The 15,372-nt window shown below is 38.4% G+C and overlaps 1 protein-coding gene across 8 annotated transcripts in view; it reads right to left on the minus strand.

The window, feature by feature from the left end:
* The window catches only part of PRKG2 (protein kinase cGMP-dependent 2), a 128,518-nt gene that overhangs the window by 40,329 nt on the left and 72,817 nt on the right, over positions 1-15,372 (minus strand). For 7 of the 8 annotated variants that reach the window (XM_042251548.2, XM_060417653.1, XM_060417654.1 and 4 more), the window contains 4 exons: positions 14,091-14,244; positions 12,062-12,198; positions 9,038-9,127; positions 6,415-6,556 (listed from right to left, as the gene is read on the minus strand). In XM_042251548.2, the coding sequence (XP_042107482.1) occupies positions 6,415-6,556; positions 9,038-9,127; positions 12,062-12,198; positions 14,091-14,244 (523 nt within the window). Of the gene's footprint in view, positions 1-6,414; positions 6,557-9,037; positions 9,128-12,061; positions 12,199-14,090; positions 14,245-15,372 lie in introns of those variants that run through there. The other variant, XM_012180248.4, reaches the window with a different exon arrangement.

Genomic DNA, 15,372 nt, shown 5'->3' on the forward strand with positions numbered 1-15,372 from the left:
AAATCTCTATCCAATGTTGTAAAGATATCATCTTATGTTTACATTTACTTCTGGATGCTTTGATTTAATTTTTTTATATAATGTAAAGTGCAAGTCATGTATATCCAATTGTTTCCACAATACTTGCTGAGAAAACTAGCCTTTCATCCTTTTCCAAAAATCATTTAACTATATGTCTATTTGGACATATGTCTATCTGGACTTTATTCTGTTAGATTAAGCCATTTATCATACTGCCCTGATTACTACAGCTTACTGGAATCCAGACTGCCGGGAGAAATATCAGTAACCTCAGATATGCAGATGACACCACCCTTATGGCAGAAAGTGAAGAGGAACTCAAAAGCCTCTTGATGAAAGTGAAAAGGAGAGTGAAAAAGTTGGCTTAAAGCTCAACATTCAGAAAACGAAGATCATGGCATCCAGTCCCATCACTCCATGGGAAATAGATGGAGAAACAGTGGAAACAGTGTCAGACTTTATTTTGGGGGGCTCCAAAATCACTACAGATGGTGACTGCAGCCATGAAATTAAAAGGTACTTACTCCTTCGAAGGAAAGTTATGACCAACCTAGATAGCATATTTAAAAGCAGAGACATTACTTTGCCGACTAAGGTCCATCTAGTCAAGGCTATGGTTTTTCCAGTAGTCGTGTATGGATGTGAGAGTTGGACTGTGAAGAAAGCTGAGCGCTGAAGAATGGATGCTTTTGAACTGTGGTGTTGGAGAAGACTCTTGAGAGTCCCTTGGACTGCAAGGAGATCCAACCAGTCCATTCTGAAGGAGATCAGCCCTGGGATTTCTTTGGAAGGAATGATGCTAACGCTGAAACTCCAGTACTTTGGCCACCTCATGTGAAGAGTTGACTCATTGGAAAAGACCTTGATGCTGGGAGGGATTGGGGGCAGGAAGAGAAGGGGACGACCGAGGATGAGATGGCTGGATGGCATCACTGACTCGATGAAAGTGACTCAATGGGCACTAGTCTGAGTAAACTCCAGGAGTCGGTGATGGACAGGGAGGCCTGGCGTGCTGCGATTCATGGGGTCGCAAAGAGTCAGACATGACTGAGCGACTGAACTGAACTGATAGTGAGCTTTATAATATCATCAGTTTTTATAAATTCCTTTTTTATTCTTCTTTTTTCAAAGTGGTTATTGACTTTCCTAAACTGCATTTCTTTGTAAATTTTAGAATAAATATCTCTGTTTCTGAAAACGGCTGTTCCACCTTTTATTGCAATGGCCTTAAATATGTAAATCAATTGGAGGAGACTGAACATCTTATCAACTATGGAGTTACACAATTTATGAACATAGTATATTTTACCATTAGCTAGTTTTCTGTCAACAAAATTTTGTATTTTTCAATATAGGGGTCTTACATATTAATTTTATTCATAATTACTTCACAATTTTTGATATTACAAATGGCATTTTAATTTCATTCTTGAATATTTACTGCTAGCACATAAAAAATATTTAATAAATTTTTATTTGTATATTGAGTTTGTACCTGTAATTCTGCTTAATTTATTTTTCCTTTCTAGAATTTGTTGGTAGATTCTTCATGCTTTTCGACATAAACAATTGTGTTGTCTTCAAATAAAGACAGGTAGCCTCTTCCTTTCTAATTTTTGGCCTTTCACTTCTGTTTTGTGTTTCATTTACTTTGCTAAGATCTCTGTTACAATGCTGAAAAAACTAGTGAAAGAAAATAATCTTGTTTTGTTCACAATCTAAATAGTAAATATTCAATATTTCACTGTTAGATACAATGTTAACTAAAGGTTTATCCTCCATATATTATACAACAAGGAGTGCTTTGAAATGAACAGCTGTATTAATGTGGATTTCACTCAGTGTTGTTCCTTTTTTCAAAGTTTGAATGTCTATTTCTTGTTGTTCTCTAATGTTTTCACACACTTTTATACATGTATCATAATTAACCTCAGCAAGATTAGTCCAATCCAAGCTATTCCACCATTAATGAAAATTCCATTTAATATTTAATTTCAATTATGATATTCTGAATTTCTTACTAGAAGTTTTATTTGTGATTTTTTTTCTAAACAGGTTAGATCTTTTTTGAGAGGTTCTGTTCCTTACTCATTTGTTGGTTCCTCTCTTACTTTTAAAAGACTTACATACATTTGTTTTACATTTTGTATCTGATTACTCTAATTTATGAGACGCTTACATTCCTGCCAAATAATGCTCTTGGCACCTTATTGCCTCACACATATTTTTATTTTCTTTTATTGGCATGAGTTTATATTCCCTGGAAGTTCATCTCTGGGAATTCTCTGTATCTTGAATTGAGAGAACAGTCTTCCAGAGAAAATATACTTTGATTCCTGGAAACTTGGTCATGCTACAAACATGGCTCCCTTTTCATTTAAATTTTTGCTTGGGCATTTCCATCCTGAAAGACTGGGCACCCAAAACTCCAGGAAAGCTGGCCTATGGCCAAGTGTTCTTAGAGGAGACTCTTTGGTTCCTCTACCAAGAGCCCAATAATAGAAAAGCAGGTCTTCTAGCATGTACTCTGCCTTTAGAAATTTGATTCCCCCACCCCCCACCATTTTCTGTTTCTCTGAGAGCACAATCTGCATGATCTCTGGCTCTGGACAGTGTTCTCTGATTCCACTTCCCACATTGCCCAGGTCCAAAACTTGGTCTCCTGTTCCCGGAGGGTACAGCAACTAAAATAAAACCTCTCTAGGCCACCTAGGATAGCTGGGTGACCGCAAGACAGGAGAGTCAGTGTTTGAGCTCCACCCTTCACTACTGCCCAAGCTTGGTTCTCAGCCTCAGGGGAATCCAAATGTTGTCTTATAAACTCAGCCACGCATATAATACTGCTTTTCATGTTTCTTCCAATATTGAGACTTTTTATAGTAAGAGAAAATCAGCATATTATATCTAGCTTGATATATAGGTAGAAATGGAAATATTCAACACTTTTTAATCTCTAAAAGCTTTAGTTATTACTCTTCATTTGGCTGGTTAGCAAATGAGTTAGCTGGATGGATTACAATGGCTACAGAAGAGATGTTTATAGACCTCTACACCTACAAAGGCAGAATATGATACGTGATTTCTTAAAAACAGCTATTAAAAAAGAATGAATTTAATGAATAATCTGCATCCCTCATGAGTCGTGTCCGACTCTTTGTGACCCCATGGGCTGTAGCCTACCAGGCTCCTCTGTCCATGGGATTTTCCAGGCAATAGTCCTGGAGTGGATTGCCATTTCCTTCTCCAGGGGATCTTCCCAACCCAGGGTTTGAACCCAGGTCTCTTGCATTGTAGACAGACGCTTTACCATCTGAGCCACCAGGGAAGTCCTTGATTTATTTCTAGAATATCACAAAAGGCTTCTCTAAAGAGTTGTAAGAGGCATACCCAATGAAGGAATTGTGAAGAAGACAAGTGATCAAGGCCTTGAGTTAGTACCTCACCAGTTCTCACAGCTGTCTTTCATAGATAAAGTAAAGCTTGAATGGATCAAAACATTTCTTGGAAGTTAGCCAGATTTCACAGAAAAGAACTTACTTTACTTCTTTCCTATGGCGAGAAATCACTTAGCAACTACACATAATAAATTTAATTCCTAAGGCTAAACTGCACACTATAACATGTGGATGATAAAACCTATCTCATCAATTGTTAAACATATTAACTGCAAAATGTTCAGCACAGTAGCTTTATACATTAAGTGGTAGCTATTATTAATGTTCTGATATGATAAACTTTTAATATCTTTGTAAATGTTTAATGGTTTAATGTCTTTGAGCTCCTGATAAGATGGACTCAGTTAAAATCAGCCTGGGTTCCCCCTCCTAATGCGGTTCCCTCCTGAGGTCCAAAATGCCTGGTTTCTCCTCAATTATGACCACCCAGTTCTCTTATCTGGAAGAGGAAATGGCTACCCACTCCAGTATTCTCGCCAAAAATATTCCCATGGACAGAAAAACCTGGTGGGCTACAGTTCCTGGGGTTGCAAAGAGCCAGACATAACTAAGCGACTGCACATGCAGTTCTCTTATAGTTTTGTAGTTAAAGCAGTTTACATGAATGGTAACATTTTTTTCTGTTTTGTGACATGCAAGAGGCTTCTTGCATTGTATTCATTACAAAGATGCATGACAAGGAAAGTCTCTATACCTAAGGGACCTGTAGAATCAGACCTTGTGTTCTGATTCTCAACCATGCTTGACCTTAGAATCATTTTAAAATATATATTTTTATACTGTATTGGTGTTTTTCTTTCTGGCTTACTTCACTTTGTATAATAGGCTCCAGGATGGTACGGGGAGGGAGGAGGGACGGGGGTTCAGGATGGGGAACACTTGTACACTTGTGGTGGATTCATGTTGATGTATGGTAAAACCAATACAATATTATAAAGTAATTAACCTCCAATTAAAATAAATAAATTTATATTAATAAATATATATATATATATTTTTAAACTACCAACATTCATATGTGCATCTTTTCTTCTTCTTCAGACAGTAGCTATCTTGAGACAGAAGGCATACTATCTTCTTTTCTTATTCCTCACAGCCAATCCCTCTATGTAGCAGAAATTCATTAAAACCTATTTAAAATCATTATATCAAAATGCTAATGACATACAGATGGCCAAGAGGCACATGAAAAGATGCGCAACACCACTAATCATTAGAGAAATGCAAATCACACTATAATGAAGTATCATCTCACACTGGTCAGAATGGTCATCGTCAAAAAATCTACGAACAATAAATGCTGGAGAGGCCGTGGAGAAAAGAGAACCCTCTTACACTATCGGTGGGAGTGTATATTGGTATAGCCACTATGGAGAACAGTAGGAAGATTCCTTAAAAAACTAAAACAGACCTATTATATGATCAAACAATCCCAATCCTGGGCATATATCTGAAGAAAACCATAATTCAAAAAGACACATGCACCCCAATGCTCATTGCAGCAGTATTGACAGTATTCAGGACATGGAAGCAACCTAAATGGCCATCAACAGAGGAATGAATAAAGGTGTGGTACATATATACAATGGAATATAACTTATCCATATAAAAGAACAAAATGAGGCCACTGGCAGAAATATGGATGGACAGACTGATTGTCATGCTGAGTGAAGTAAGTCAGAGAAAGACAAATATCACATTATATCGCTTGTATGTGGACTCTAAAGAAACAGTACAAATGAACATATTTACAAAACAGAAGCTTAGTCAAAGATGTAGAAAACAAACCTGATTACCAGGGCAGGAAGCAGGGGAGAGATAAAACGGGAGACTGGGATTGACAGATGAAAAAAAAAAAAAAAAGTGAAAGCTTTAGCTGGTCAGTCATGTTTGCCCATGGAATTCTCCAGGCAAGAATACCAGAGTGGGTAGCCATTCCCTTCTCCAGGGGATCTTCCTGACCCAGAGACCAAACTCAGGTCTCCTGCATTGCAGGCAGATTCTTTACTGTCTGAGCTACCGGGGAAGCCCATACAAACTACTGTATGTGGAATAGGTAACTAATAAGAACCTACTGAATAGCACAGGGAACTTTATGCAATACTCTGTAATGACTTATATGGGAACAGAATCTAAAGAGAGTAGATATATGTGTGTGTATAACCGACTCACAGCAGAAATTAATACAACAGTAAATCAACTATATTCCAATAAAAAATTAAGAATGCTAACAAACATTAAAATGGTACCATTTTATGCTAACATTAATATGCTAACAAAATCCAATTTTAAAGCAATTCTATTATCTGGATCCTAGTTGGGGTGGGGCAGGGGGGCTGGGTGGGGGTGGGTTGAAACATAAAATTCTTAGGCTAGAAAGAATGTATTTGTAACATCATTCCCTGTGTTAAGCATGCTGATTTAAAAGGCCATATCTCCCAATGTAAAAATAACAAGTGAACCAAAATTAAAAGATAATTGCTTTGTAAAAATGGTACTGATGTACCTATTTGCAATGCAGGAATAGAGAACCAACTGGTGGACACAGCAGGGGAAGAAAAGAGTGGGAAAAACTGAGAAACTAGCATTTGAATTTGAAACATACACATTACCATGTGCCAAACAGAGAGCCAGTGGGAAGTTGCTGTATAACACAGGTAGCTCAGCTTGATGCTCTGTGTCAACTTAGAGGAGTGGGAACAGCTTGGGGTGCGGGGGGTGGAGTGGGAGAGTGACTCCAGAGCGAGGGGATATATGTATACTTATGACTGATTCACATTGTTGTATAGCAGAAACCAACAAAACATTGTAAACAATTACCCACCAATTAAACATCAACATTTTTTAAATTTAAAATAAAGGTTTAAGAAAAAGAGAATTGCAACTACAGTACAACTTTATGTTTAGAAATATCTCACAGGATAAGAATTTGTCTTACCAATTTAAGATAGCCCTCAGCATCTAGAATTAAGTTTTCTGGTTTCAGGTCTCTGTAGATAATACCTAGTCGATGCAGGTAATCAAATGCTTCTGTCACACAAGCAACACAGAATTTGGAGGTGGGTTCATCAAAGCTGCCTCTGCAATGAAATCATTTTCCTTCTTAATACTCTAGACATCCTTGTTGCAGATTCTAGGCGTCAATTATCATATTATATATTTATGTAATATAAATGTTTTATAAGGCATTAGCACTAAAAAGTACTTCATAGCACCAATGAATCAGATCATAAAGAAATTTAGGTGAATGCTTGATACCAACAAGAACCACTTTACTAAAATTTACTAAAATTAAAATGTCTACATTCAAACAATTGTTTCTGGTAATCACATCCAAACATACAAAATGGAAAAGATAAGAAAACAAGATTTTTTAAAGACATCTCTGGAAAACTCTGGAGAAAATGCAACTATGGAGAGGTTGAACCAGACTACTGCACTTGATTGCTTGACTAAAATGACTCCAGTGTTCATTTCCATTTCCTGTCTGTATACTTTGTAATATAACCCATGTAGAAACAGGGTCATAACTCTTTCCTCTTTGGTGGGTGCACCTTGATGATACCAGAGTTGCCCTGTGCCAGCACTGTGTGTATTCTAAATTATTAGAATTTGGTGGTGATTTGCTGCATGGTATAATAGAAAGCTATTACAGTTTGGCTTCCCTTGTGGCTCAGGTGGTAAAGAATCTGCCTGCAATGTGGGAGACATGGGTTCGATCCCTGGGTTAGAAAGATCCCCTGGAGGAGGTCATGGAAAACCACTCCAGTATTCTTGCCTGGAGAATCCCCATGGACAGAGGAGCCTGGCGGGCTACAGTCCATGGGGTTGCAAAGAGTCGGACATGACTGAGCAACTAAGTACAGCACATAATAGAAAGCTTGGCTTTGGAATGAGAGAAACCAGCTTCGAGTCCTGCTGCTTCTCCTTACTGAATCCTCAGGCAAGTTGTTCGTCTGTTCTGACCCTCAGATACCTGTCTTGAAATGGGTTTACTACTGACTTAGCAAGGCTGTTTTATGGATATGGCAAAGTGCCTAACGGGTACTAAGAACTGCCACCACTAAATAGACTTAGATATTCTAAAAAGATTTGCCTGTTAAAACAATGATGGGAGATGCAGATGCTTCTGTAGGTATCATGAAAGTCTCCTCAACCCATCCAGGCTTACCTCATCCTGATCCATCCATCAGTATGTTCCTAGTACAACAGATAAATCTCTGCTTGGATGCTCAAAAGTCTGTTATTAGGTATGTGATTTTCAACGGTGAACACACATTAGAATTGCCTGAAAGGCAGCTAAAAATCATTTTCTGGCCCTATTGCACATGAACCAAATAAAAGTCTGGCATCAAGGCACAGCATTTTTACTTTGTTAAAGCTCCCATGAGATTGCGAGGTGAAGCCAGGGTTGAGAACACTGGCCCAGGGAATGCTGCCTAAATGTCTGACCTGGCATTAACCTCCACAACCTAATGCAAAGCTATCTCTTCTGTTGCCATTTTCTATTCAAACTCTGCTCTCACTCACCAAGTAAAAGACCTAATCCTACTCCAATTTTCCTGATTCTTAAATCAATTCTCTTCCTTACTGTCTTTCCAAATTTTGTCTTTAGAGTTTAGCTCAAGGCCTTTCATGACCATCACATTTTTCTCTCTTTTCTCTATTCTGAGCTCAGTGCCCACGACACTTAGTGGACATTTACTTTTAAATTGCCAACTTCTTCATCATATTTACTTTTCATGTTAAATAATGAAATGTTTTAAAATTGTATATTACATTATCTCCCCAAATATAAACCAAACTCACTGGAGGAAACCGTTATATGGTTTTGGGTTAGAAAAGTGTACATTGTTTAGAAAACCCCCATACTGTCAACTCGGAAGCCTTGTATGTAGGTGGAGCTCAGTGAACACCTATGATTGTGATTGTGCGGAAATCACTCCTTTTGTGAAGCTGAATCTTTGCAGACATGTCGCTCAGCTTTTCAGCCCCAACTTCACCACTCTCCACCCCTTTCGTCATCTCCCTTCTCAAGATTCAAAGTCAGTAACATCTGGATTTTTACTCTGCCTCATATTAACCATGTGATGTGGATGGTTGACAAGGGTTTCTTTCATCTCTAATACAAGAATGACAGTGACTACTGGTACAGGGGGCCTATTACATGATTACAATGTTAGCTCATAAAATATCACTATTACTACTTGTTTATCAATTTGTTCTTAGATTCATTTCTCTTTTTTAAGACTTTTTTAAGATTCTTTATATGGACCATTAAAAAAAAAAAATCTTTATTGAATCTGTTACAATATTGCTCTGTTTCACGCATTGGGTTTTTTTGGCCATGAGGCATCTGGGATCTCAGTTTCACAACCAGGGATTGAACCTGTGCCTCCTGCATTGGAAGGCAAAGTCTTAACCACTGGAGAGCCAAGGAAGTGCCTTAGACTCATTTCTTAATGACTTTCTTCATGTTTCTTTAAATGGTCATGAATATAGCATCCTTTAGGCCAAGAAGGAATAGACAAAAGTTAGTACGTATAATTCTTTTTCATTACCTGTCTCTTAATATACTCCACAGCTCGCCACCTAAGCAGGCCTCCAGGAGCATGTATACATACTTATTGTCCTTGAAGGTGCGATACAATCTGTGAAAATAAAAGAAAAACAGTATTATTATTAGAAATCCCATTTTAAAACGTCTTCAAGTTTGCTTAAAAGCATCATCAATAACTTTTTGAAGGATGGTCCTCATCTCCTTCCAAACATCTTACAAAGACACTGGATGCTCACTGAATGCTCTGATCCTTCCTGCTCCCCTGGTTTTTCATCTGCTGATCCCTTTATTTGGACTCCCCTTTATGCTACCCACAGACTTTCTTAATCTCAGTTCCATGGTAATAAAAGTGTTATCCACCCCTCAAGATCAAGCTCTGGGGCCACCTTCCTGATTCAGTAGCTCATTAACCCCCTTACTAAATACAGCCTTCCCTTTCTTCCCAAATCCTGAGATCTCTGCATGGTCTCCTTTAAGATCTGCCTTGCATATCAGGGCTTCCCTGATGGCTCAGTTGGTAAAGAATCAGCCTGCAATGCAGGAGACTCTGGTTCAATTCCTGGGTCAGGAAGATTCACTGGAGAAAAGATAGGCTACCCACTCCAGTATTCTTGGGCTTCCCTTGTGGCTCAGTTGGTAAAGAATCCACCTGCAATGCAGGAGACCTGGGTTCAATCTCTGGGTTGGAAAGATTCCCTGGAGAAGGGAAAGGCTACCCACTCCAGTATTCTGGCCTGAAGAATTCCATGGAATATGCAGTCCATAGGGTCGCAAAGAGTTGGACACGACTGAGCGACTTTCACTTTCACTTTGCATAACCATTACTCATGCCTGTTTTATGTCTTCCAGTTGGTACTAGGAAACAGATTCTAAGATAGAAATTTGTAAGCAGTCAGTTTAGTGGGGAATGCTCTTAGGGCCAACACCCATGGGGGAGGAAAGAAGCAGACTTGGGCAGAGGGAGAGCTGACCTGTAATTTTACAAAAGCCTCAGCTTCAAGGACCTGTACCATCACTGGATGCAGGATGTACCTGGAGAAAGAGTATGGGGCCAGGTGGTTCTCTCGACCTTAGAGCAATGGGTGAGAGAGAATTAGTCAGAGTCGCTAGACTCCCAGAAGCTGGAGGAATGACAGTCTCAATCTGGATGTGCAATGTGGGCAGTGTATGATATTACAATGCTGGGGGAAAGCAGTTTCTGGGTCTTACTCGAGAGATGCCCATGTCTCCTAGCACCAGGTTAATGCAGACAGCAGGACAGCCGTACCACGTACAGACAGCAGAAGTAATCTAGTAAGTGTTTTGATATGGGCTCTGGATCCAAGCTGCCTAGGCTTGAGTCCCTGACTGGCCATTCATTAGCTAAGTGACATCAGCTTTCTCACTGCTATTGTTAAACAAAGAAAATCATAACATTTATCTGTTTTATTTTGAGGATCATAACAATATATATATTCATTTGATTACATATTGATTATATCTAATTTTATCATTTATGTATATAAACAATATAAATAAATTACAAGATACATATAAATTATATAATATAATGTAAATATGGCCTTCCTTGGTAGCTAGGCTGGTAAAGAATCTGCCAGCAATGTAGGAGACCTGGGTTCAATCCCTGGGTTGGGAAAAATCCCTGGAGAAGGGAATGGCTACCTACTCCAGTATTTTTGCCGGAAGAACTCCATGGACAGAGGAGCCTGGTGGGCTACAGTCCATGGGATCACAGAGTCGGACACGACTGAGCAACGTTCACACTTACCTTTAATATAAATATAATAATAATATAATATACACTTTAAATATATTATATAAGATATTATTTTAAAATTTTGCTTAGAAGACTGCCTGGCACATGTTACTTTCTCAATAATAAATGTTGTCATTAACATGTATTCTTAATATGATTATTGCCCTACTCTATGCCAGCTACTTTGCAAAGGGCAGGAAATGAAAGAATGAATAAAATCTAATCCATGCCCTGAAGCTGTTCATGATAGTTTTTAATGAATTATTGATTAAAAGAGGGGAGGGACACATAGTTTATATAAAAATAATTGATGATTTATTGTCAGTATTGCCTGGGTTCAGATTTTTTTCAATCTTTAAAAAATATGGGTCTGAGAATATGGATAGGCAGGAAGACTCTCTCAAGGCATTTGATCAAAAAGCATAAATTCTCCTCATTACAGAGGCACTTTACCTCACCCAGAAATTTCTAAAGCTACACTCTAGGGGCATGAAAATAGGTGTGAAAATATGTGCCTTAACTGGCTTACACCACCAACCCATGAATTCACAAGAGAGTCATGGCTTAGAATATGTTTCTGTTCCAAACTCTGGTGATAGCTACAGAAAGAACAGTAACTGCAGGGAAGTGTTTCTTTCGGTATCTGGCATTGCAAGGACCAGGCTTCCTCGTTGGCTCAGATGGTGAAGAATCTGCCTTCAATGCAGGAGACCCAGGTTTGATCCCTGGGTTGGGAAGATCCCCTGGAGAAGCAAATGGGAACCCACTCCAGTATTCTTGCTTGGAGAATTCCATGGACAGAGGAGCCTGGCAGGCTACAGTCCATGGGCTCGAAAAGAGTCAGACATCACTAAGCAGCTAACAACAACTGCAGGGACCAAGCTCCCTGGCAGCCTAAATGTGGCCAAAATGCCACTTTTTGCAGAAATTCAAGTCCCCTGAGGGGTTCTAAATGAATCCTTGCTTTCCAAATTCTGCATTAGGTCTGAATTAAATAAGCAATTCAATTTATTGAAACAATAATTTTATATTCACACACACACACACATACATACACACCCACACACACTTTCCTGAGGTTTACTCAAGAACAAAAAAATCTGGATTCTGACTTCAGTTCTCAAACTTCCAATATTTTATGTATCGTCGCTGTGACTAGGCTGGAGAATTCAGAGAAGGGCCTCCTCTTCCTCCTCTGTCCGCTTGCATAGAAGCACTCCAAAGAAGAACCTAAGATGCTAAAATTCTGGGAGCAAAACGCTCACTTACTTCACAATGAAGGGTGAGCACAGCTCTTCCAGGATCTTCTTTTCTGAGTAGACGTGCTCCTGCTGCTTTGTGTCAACGATGTGCTTCTTCCTTATACACTTCATAGCAAAAGCAACATTCTCATTTTTCACCTTAACCTAGGGGAGAAGAGAACGAGCCCTCAAAATGAACTTACTAGGAAAAATCTGCATTATCTATGTAAAACATGTGAACCAGCAGGAGTTCAAATTCTTTCACAGCTAAATAGCATGGAAGCTTTTCACCACTTTATCCCTCCAGGAGCTGAATTTTATCCAGGACTACACACTTCCTTTTCATGGTAATTTCCAAAAGAATTCACATAGATGGAACATGGTTCTAGAAAATTTGTATTGAAACAAGAAAAATATTCTAGTTAGAAGTTTGAGTGTATAGACATCTCTTTGGTTTTGAGTATATGACATGAAAAGCTTGGTCCAGAATTGCCAGAAACTGCTCTTTTGTAATAGTCACTTTTTTGAGCTTCAAATAAAAACTATTTAATCCAAGAGTCATATCTGAATGATCCAATCTGCTAGCCCCTAGTCACAAAAAGCTATTTAATTTTAAATTGATTAAAATTAAAAATTCATTTCCTTCACTTGCACTGTCCACATTTCAAAAGCTCTCTAGTCACATCTAACCAGCAGCTCTGCTATTGGACACATGGATACAGAACACTGCCATCAGTGCAGAAAGTTCTATTAGAGACCATGCTTTAGATGGATAAATAGGATTTTCCTTTAAAAGGAAATTTAAGAAATTTAATAAGTATTTATTCAGATAGGCTTAAAATTCCATAAGCAGACTATCTTCGCAAATAATGAAATTGTGCAGAGTTGGCTGCTCCCTCAGTTTCGCTGAGTTTGCCACTAGTTGATGCCCAGACTTTCAAATCAATGGTGGGATTATTGTTTCAATTATCATTATCTAACCATATCAAAACAAACCTCAGCATTGTTAATTCAATCATTTGCCATGATTTTGATGAAAAAATACAGCACATGGCTCTCTTATCCCTCCATATGGCATAAGAAACACTACAAACTCTCTGGCCTATTAAGAAATCATTTCTGCCCCCCTTTGACCAAAAGAGATGAAGTATTGACTTGGTGTAGAGTGCACTATTCGGAGTCTCCTGGCAGCATTTCAGATCTGCTCACATCCAGGCCACCCAGCAGATGGAGGTGTCATCATAGTTCCCAAGGTTAGTGGACGGTGAATGGTTACAGATCTGCTGGGCAAGGAAGGGCTCAGTAGTCACCAAGGGTTCAGCATCATCTCTACCCAGTAAAGTCACAGGTCACCATTCCATAGTTTCCTCAGAGCATCTGACTGCATGGCTCTCCTACTCTTTGGAAGCTGATTATAAAGCTCAGAGAGGTGTGATATGGAAGATGCAGCTGAAATCTGACTATAAATTCCCAGCTGTCTTGATCAGCACTACAGAAGGCTGCTCTTCAAACATCTCCTTGCATTCAACTTCTTTTTTTTTTTTTTAATTTGGATAGAAAATTTTGAGCAACCCAAAAATAGGATCATGAAAGCCAAATACAGACATGGCAGAGGAATTATTTAAGAAATGAAACTACGGTATTAAAGATTTCATCTCTGTGACCCTTTCACTGGACACATTTTTGTTTGCTTTATATAGAGTTAATGCATCATGAGTATATGTATACATAAATGTTGCTGCTAAGAAATACACATTTTATGTTTCATAGCCTATGGGAAAACTTACTTGGTACATTCTCTAATAGCTGCCCTCAAGAAAAATAATCACAAAAGGATGTGGCATAAGTAGACTTAAATAGCAGCTATATTATTACAAGTTATTTAGTAGCACACACCCACTATTATAAAATAGAGTGAAAACTGTACTCTCAATTTTAGTTCAAAGTACCGTTTGGATAGCAATAACAATGCATATATTCCTCCAAGATACACTGGAATACAAAACAAACAAAAGTCAAAAGGCTTCTCTCAGAGGCTTGAAACGTAAACCCCTTACAAGCTCAACTCTTCCGAACCCACCAACGCCCAGTGTTGCGATTATCTCAAGGTTCTGGAAGGGGGATGATGAGGAAAATCTGGCCACTTTCTCCTTCAGTTGAATCATCTCCAAAGAGAGTGCTTTGGACAGCTTCCAGCTAGACATGGATCTCCTGTATGAGAAAAGAGAAACTTTACATATGCTCCCTTAGGCAAAGCAGGGGTCACGGCACACATAAATCCCACCCTTACTACAGTTTTACTTCTGCCAGTAATTACTGCCCATAGTTGCCACAGAGCTTATCTCAACTTTTATAGGATCAGATTCAGTTACATCTGGGGAGAAAACCAACAGAAAATACAAATAAAAAACAGATACACTCACACACAATAAAAAAGACAAATGTCAGACTGAGTCTGTGAGTGGTAAAAGTAGGTGAATTATGCGGTATTTGAGATACATCTCAAAAAAGCCGTTTAAAAAACAAAGAGTCTGAGAGAAAAGAAATCCAGAAAAGAGAGCCATTTCTTTTGCTGCACTTACAGGACAATATTGCACTGAGAATCTGCCATATTTTGCTATTTTTGTTAGATTTTGAAGATTTCTCTGGCTGAACCAGAATAACTGCTTTGTGAAACATGAAAAACACATTTCTTACTTTACGCTTAAGTATTGTTATTTGGAAATACTCATTTTCCCCTCTTAATTAAAGTTTACTGCTCTGGGTTATATATTCATGAACCATTCTTCCTACAAAAGACCTTTGGCACAAAAACTGCAAACATAGTCCCTGCAAGAAAAAAAAAAATGCAGTCTGCCTGAATGCTCTAATTTAACTCAAATATCAGTCTTCCAGAACTTTTGACTCTTCAACTTTAATGGTACTGTCTGGTGAATACATGCTTAAGTATTCATTCTGCAAAACGTTTTAGCACAGGATTTTCAAATAATTTTAATTCTACGAAGATTTTTTTTTTTTCCTAAGCATTTTCATCAGTATTACTACATTTAGAACCCAACACAAAACTACTTGGGCAATAGCTCTCTTAATTTAAAAAAAAAATTTTTTTGATGTGGACCATTTTTAAAGTCTTTATTGAATTTGTTAGTATATTGTTTCTGTTTTATGTTTTAGTTTTCAGGTGCAAGGTATATGGGATCCTAGCTCCCTGGCCAGGGATTGAACCTGCACCCCTTGCATCGGAAGGTGAAGTCTTAACCACTGGACCAGCAGGGAAGTCCCACTCCCTTATATTCTGAAATAAACCAGGCGCTGAATGGGCTATGCTACTCCTTGGAA

The sequence above is a fragment of the Ovis aries genome, chromosome 6 (assembly GCF_016772045.2).
Source record: "Ovis aries strain OAR_USU_Benz2616 breed Rambouillet chromosome 6, ARS-UI_Ramb_v3.0, whole genome shotgun sequence".
Classification (NCBI taxonomy): Eukaryota; Metazoa; Chordata; class Mammalia; order Artiodactyla; family Bovidae; genus Ovis; species Ovis aries.